This window comes from Exophiala mesophila (assembly GCF_000836275.1).
Source record: "Exophiala mesophila strain CBS 40295 unplaced genomic scaffold supercont1.1, whole genome shotgun sequence".
NCBI classification, from domain to species: domain Eukaryota; kingdom Fungi; phylum Ascomycota; class Eurotiomycetes; order Chaetothyriales; family Herpotrichiellaceae; genus Exophiala; species Exophiala mesophila.
In genome coordinates, this window is record NW_015622504.1 from 5,618,467 (window position 1) to 5,624,466 (window position 6,000).

Here is a 6,000-nt window from a genome sequence, read left to right on the forward strand (position 1 = left end):
CGGTTGTCGCTCAACTTCTTGCCATCCTTCTTTAATGCATCCTTGACCTGCTTGCCCTTGGATGCAACCTTCTTCTTTGCACTTTCTGCCGCATCAGCTGCCTTCTTAGCATCGGCTCGAGCCTTGTCCTCTGCTTCGTGTGCGATTCTCTCGGCCTGGGTTTCGGTTTGAATCTTTTGTTCTTGAAAATCCGATGGCACTGTGTTGACGTGAGGAGAATCGACGTCGATCAAGCTGGCGGACTCGGATTCCAGTTCCGACTGGGACAGGGAAGGAACTGGGGGTGCGCGGCTGTGAACAAAGCAATGTCAGTAATCGTCAGACACGTCTTGTCACATGGCGGTATGGACATACGCCTAAGACAACAGTTAGTCGAGTTCAAAGGAACAAAGGTTCATCGCCGGACTCACTTCTTCTGGGGACTGCTTGGGTCCCTTTGCGGCAGCTTCTGCGTAGCTCATCTTGACGGTGGAACAGAGGTGGTGAGGACGGGGATATGAGCCCAAGTAGTATGGGTGGATGGTTGGGTAAAAGAAAGAGACTTAGGCCGGTGCCAAAGAAATTGGAAGAAGCAGATGTTTCGGTTGTAGAAGGTAAATCCCTGTCCAAGGAAAGCTGGGTGGTGTGCTTCAGGATTCAAGAGTTGAATCATGGCACAGGCACGCGGGCAAAAGGCTAAAGTGAGTAGACTGCAAGCCAATGACGACACACAATGTTCCAAACCTCACTAGTCTGCTTGTGGTTAGATGGTCAAAGGCATTGGCTCGGTAACTAGACTTAAGGACAGTGGAACATTATCATGGGACATGTGATACGACCTGAATATGCTTCATACCCTTCCGTACCCACCTACGGCGAGACATATAGCTTGTGCATGACGACGGCTGGTGCTTCAAGACAAGAGTTTGCAAAGGAGAGAAGATTTATGGATATCATCACCATCTATATACCAATAAGTCATGTTCAAATGGCCGGTGATGATGTTTCCATGTCCGTTCTAGAATCAACATGCACTTGCCATCCATAGTCTAGTCCGCTGTAGCAATACATGGCTGTTCTCCACGATGCAGCCTTGAGAGGTTGTCGAAATCAGCTTTCGCCAGACGAGTCTAGAGTCTGAAGTTTGGTTTTCCAGCATGGTCACAGAATCATGTCGCACATCCTCCATCCCATTCAAATAGCTATACCAGATCAGAATCATGACTCGGACGATCAACATTCTCGTTCCAACGTCATAAACTTCGTCACGGCAAAGGGAGACCTGTCATCGGCGGCGGTTCACTCTTTTGGCTGGTCTTGTCCCCAACTCGGACTTCTGGGACACCTTCACTAACACTATCGTGATGTTTTGCGGTGGATCCTTTGGGTCGCCAGGTCGATACAGCGGGGATGTCTGCCTTGTACTTGTCCACCTGGGTCCCATACGCCTTGGGCGTGAGCTTCATCAAGGTGTGCAGAGGCACCTCCATCCAGGGGGACTTTTCTTGTGGGATTTCCATAAAGTATGCGTAGATGCAACGGACGATGGCCTGATGTCTGAGAGATGGTGAGCTGTAAGTTGGGAAAGTGGACGGAAAGACAAGGGATGGCAACGTACGTGATGATGATAATATTCTCGCTTCTCTCCAACTCCATGATGATCGGTTCCAGTCGAATGACAACGTCGCGATAGGACTCGCCTCCTCGGTAGCGATAGTTGTATTTGTCGTCATCTCGGGCCTGGAAGTCTTCTGGGTATTTGTCCGCGATTTCCTGGTACTGTTGCAGCGCGTTAGTGAGTCGGCAGACGAACACAAATATCCCTAGCGAGCGGAGCACCAACCGTCATTCCATCGCAAACACCACTATCGAGTTCGTCCAGCGCTTTCCATTGTAATTTCTCCCATCCTAGCTCCTTTACGAGATACTGGGCCGTCTGGCTCGTTCGTCTCAAGGTGGACGTCCAGATGGTCAGAGGGGCATCTTTGGGAAGGCCGGAACGTTTGACGAGCTCGGGTAGTAGGCGGGCATATCGGTCTCCACGTTCACTAATATTGGCGTCACCCCCAATCTTTCCCTCAAGATTGTATTCGGATTCCCCATGGCGTGACAGCCAGATTGATCGCGGTTTGATGTGAAGATTGGTGAGGTAATACACCAGGCGAGATTGGAGGTAGTCTTGAATGAGATTGATGACGGTGCGGGCCCTGCAAAGTCAGCACCGCCAGATGTGAAGCCGTTGTTACTCCTACCCGATATTGATGATCTTCACATAAGTCAAATGCTTCTCCGATTCATCGATTGTTTGGTACACCTTTTCGTAATTTCTGATTCTATCGCGAAAATCTCTGGCCGCTTCCTCCGGGTCCTGCCTGTGGCCGAGGTTAGCATAGGAACACAGAGCCGTGTAACTCGAGAGCATACCCAACATAATCCGGGGAGCTGGTCTTGACTTCTAATATATTGGACATGATGAGATCTTCATCATCGCACTTGCTTTCGACAAAGAGATCTAGGACTAACGTCAGCAGCTTTGTAACATAATCAAAGGCGGGTATTACGGAGTAAGTTTGCTTCAATGATCTTGTCATGGATCCATTTTCGTCTACTTTTGGTCGAGTTTGTGGCATCGAGGATGGCGACTTTGTTCTCTTTATCCTTGAACCAGTTGAGCATATCGGCAACAGCAGCCTCTGCTGCTGCTCGACGTGCCTTTTCTCCCTCGGTATTGTTGACATCAAAGAACTTGGCGTCCGGGTGAGGATTATCAGTTCTTCTATAGGTACCTACGTTGAACACTTCGGCCTTGACAGAGGTCCATCGCAGATAGCGTTTGACTAGAATGGAATTAGTGATGTCGGTCACAGGGACTCGGGATGCTCAGGTCACATACCTTTTCCAGCTATTAAACTTTTGCCGCGCGCCGGCAAACCGACCATAACCACAACGATCTGGGTAGCATCTGACTGGAGAAATAGGTCAGCCGCTGCACGGATCAAGGTTCGATAGATGCAAAGAGAGATCCAAGAGTCATACCCCGTCACGAACGGGCGAAGTAAACGACATTTTGTGATATACACGCCACGGGGGGCCAGAAAATATGATGAATTGTGCGAAAAGTGAACTCCAGGTCAGAAACGTCAGGAGTTGGCGAAATGGCTTGCAGGGCAGATTGTGATCGAATACGCAATTGACCGATCCCGAACTGGCACCCTCCGGACGCAAACGCCATCCAAATTTCACGGGGGATGTCTCAATGACGATCGCATTCCAGGAGCCTGAGTCCGACTGAATTCACCCCGAGATTTTGACAACAGGCTCAGCTCGTGATGAATTGGTACAGAAAGCTCCGGGTATGTTCTCAGCGACTTTGCAAAAAGTCGCCTAGGATAGCTGCGGGGGAGGCAGAAGCCGTGGGCAGAGTTCGGTTATTAAGTGTCGTGCTGGTAGATGGTGATGTCGGTACCAACAAATTGAAGTGGTCACCCGCCAAGGCCGGGGTCGAGCTATGTGCGGCTGGGACGCCGAGGTGTCTGTGCCTTGAAGTTGTGACAAGTTGGGAGACAAGATGCCCTATTGCGGACGAGGTGGCCTGCCGGAGATGCTTGCAGCTGTAGGGCGGAAGCAGAAGAAGAGTTTGTAGACCAGCCTAATAGATTTGGGGCCGAGAATGAATCGAATCAAGCTCAAGAAATTTGCAGGTCTTGTGGTGTTGCTGAAGTCGGATAATTGAGGGATCTTTTCACCCCCGCATGGAACGCCCGCGCTCTCGTTCACGCCCTCGGCGATCTCCACTTCACAAGTAAAGATAATCTTTCCGTGAGCATGTGCCCGGAGTTTCTTGTGGAGCGGGACGACAGCGGAAGTGTGGAATCACGGGTTCACGAGAAGGGTCGGTTCAGCGGAGGGTGGCATTCTCGACCCCCGAACCAACCCCATGTAACCCTGTCTCGTGGGAAAGATGGAGGCGAGATACGCCATAATGTCCATCTATAATAAATTGGCGTTGCCTCGATAGAGCATTGCTCCAGGGAGATCCAGTGTGAATCGATGAGTCCAAAACTGAGGGAGCAGGACCATCCTGCAGTGAATGGGTGGGACACAGAACACGTGCAGCCATCCATTTTCGCCGATATCATCACCTGACATTGGTATGGAATGGATGAAGCCGGAGACCACGCCGGGCACATTGATAGGATTTCAACAGAAAAACAAATACGACAAACGCAATAATTCCAACATATGAGACTGTAGGAGAATTGTAGCACTTACTTCGGAGCTCTGCAGCACTCGATTGAACGAGCTGCGGTTGAGCAAAGCGATCGGGCTAGATTGCACGAAACTCATCTCGAGGGCTGTGCAGTGTTTGGCCCACGCAAGAATTGATGTGTTGCTGTGGTGAGAAGAAGGATGCAGCTGTTCGGTGCTTGTGGTTGAACTTGGAGATGATGCGATGTTTTATTTGTGAGCCACGGGAAGAATGTTGGGCGCGTTGAGGTGCGCGTTCTGGATAGGCTTTGAGATGGGTTGGCGGAAGGAGTAATCGACTTCTGCTTCGGTTGTCCGTACAATTATCAGGCTACAAGTCTTCAAGCTGTAGCCATGATGTTGGTATGAGGACAATCTTTCTGACTCGGAAAGCAAGCAACGCTCAATCTCAAGAGCGTGAAGAGGGTAACAAATGCAGATATGGCGTGGCTGGGCGGTGACAAGGTCAATAGGTTGCGTTTATGGCGGTGCGGGACGATGCAGTCGAAACTCCAACTACAAAATGGCACGAGGACAACCACGCAGCAAGCTTCATGTGTGACCTCAATCCTCTACACTGACGACGGTGAAAGCTATAGATAATGGGGAGATCTGTCGTTTCCAGTCAAAAGATCTTTTCCTGTGAGCATCGTCTATCTTGCTGGCACTCTGCATGAGTTCCCATAGGCTGAACCTGGCTCCGCCTTCCTTATCGCCCGGCCGCATTACGACCTGAGCGCTTATCGCCATCGCCCACCGAATCCAACGACTCCCAAATGAGTATTAGAATTTCATACGAATCGGCCGCATATTGGATTTGGGCTTGGTCCGCTGATCGAACGTAAAAGAAAATGCAGTGTAGTAATTAGTTCCCAATCGTCTTTGATTTTATTCATATTTATCTCAAAAATTGTGCAGTCAGATGCATCCCAAGCTTCATTGTCCTAGACAGCAGGACAGTCACCACCGAAGGTCCCTCGGCCATTTCATGCAATGAAATGCACCTACATCTCCATAGCTTGCGACTTGCTCGTAGATCTTGAGATCTGTCAGCACGTGAGTCTACTCTGCGGGCTCCTAGACATGCCATAGCTCTGGTGTAATAAGCTGCCCATGAAAAGGAACTCGAGGTCGGCGCGGTACGGGACCCCATTGCTGTTGCTGTCAGGCTGAGGTCGAATCAACCTTCCCTGTGGGCCCATCTTGATAGTGCAAGGTTGGCATAAGAAGAGACCACAGCCTCTAGGTAGTTCTCCACGCAGAATCGGCCTTAGGTACCGATCTACCTTCTGGCCTGTACAACAGCGGAAGGTGGCAGGCGAGACACAGCTGGAGCATGTTGGGTAGGCCTCTTCTGTATGCTGAAGTGTGAGCGCCTTCATAACATGCTTGGTGCAGCCAGAAATGTAGAGTCGATCGAGTGCGCAGAGAACACACATTCTTGTCGCTTCACGACCTCTTGCTCGATGGCCATTTCCGACCTCTTCATACACCTCTCCGGTGCGTTGAAAGACTGCTGTATTCGATATACCATATCCAAACATGCCGTACTTAGGGTCGGTACAGAAATGGCAAGTTTCGTTCTCAGAGGGGATACATTTGAAGTCGATGGGATGTGCCCAGTAGGTTCTAATTTGAAGAATTCCCCGAGCCCCGGTTATTTCTAACCCAGCTTCTTCACTAGGCCCTGGCGACGGCTCCGGGGAAGAACTGAGTGAGATTATTTCTCTTTCTCCTGGTAGAGTTTCCAATGATGGCAGATCCTCTATCAAG

The 6,000-nt window shown here is 50.2% G+C and overlaps 1 protein-coding gene across 6 annotated transcripts; it reads right to left on the reverse strand.

Moving 5' to 3' along the window:
* Positions 1-752: 752 nt before the first annotated feature.
* PV10_01790 lies at positions 753-4,801 on the reverse strand. 6 transcript variants are annotated; one of them, XM_016366029.1, is made up of 8 exons: positions 4,252-4,801; positions 2,873-2,945; positions 2,541-2,816; positions 2,404-2,491; positions 2,232-2,351; positions 1,823-2,186; positions 1,598-1,758; positions 753-1,536 (listed from the first exon to the last, which is right to left on the reverse strand). In XM_016366029.1, the coding sequence occupies exons 1-8, from the start codon at positions 4,324-4,326 to the stop codon at positions 1,245-1,247; spliced, it is 1,449 nt and encodes a 482-aa protein (XP_016229678.1). In that variant the 5' UTR covers positions 4,327-4,801; the 3' UTR covers positions 753-1,244. The 6 variants fall into 6 exon arrangements, with proteins under 6 accessions (XP_016229678.1, XP_016229679.1, XP_016229682.1 ...); XM_016366030.1 differs by lacking the exon at positions 4,252-4,801 and adding an exon at positions 3,016-4,096; XM_016366033.1 differs by lacking the exon at positions 4,252-4,801 and adding an exon at positions 3,016-4,096 and having other exon boundaries at positions 2,404-2,816.
* Positions 4,802-6,000: the final 1,199 nt, after the last annotated feature.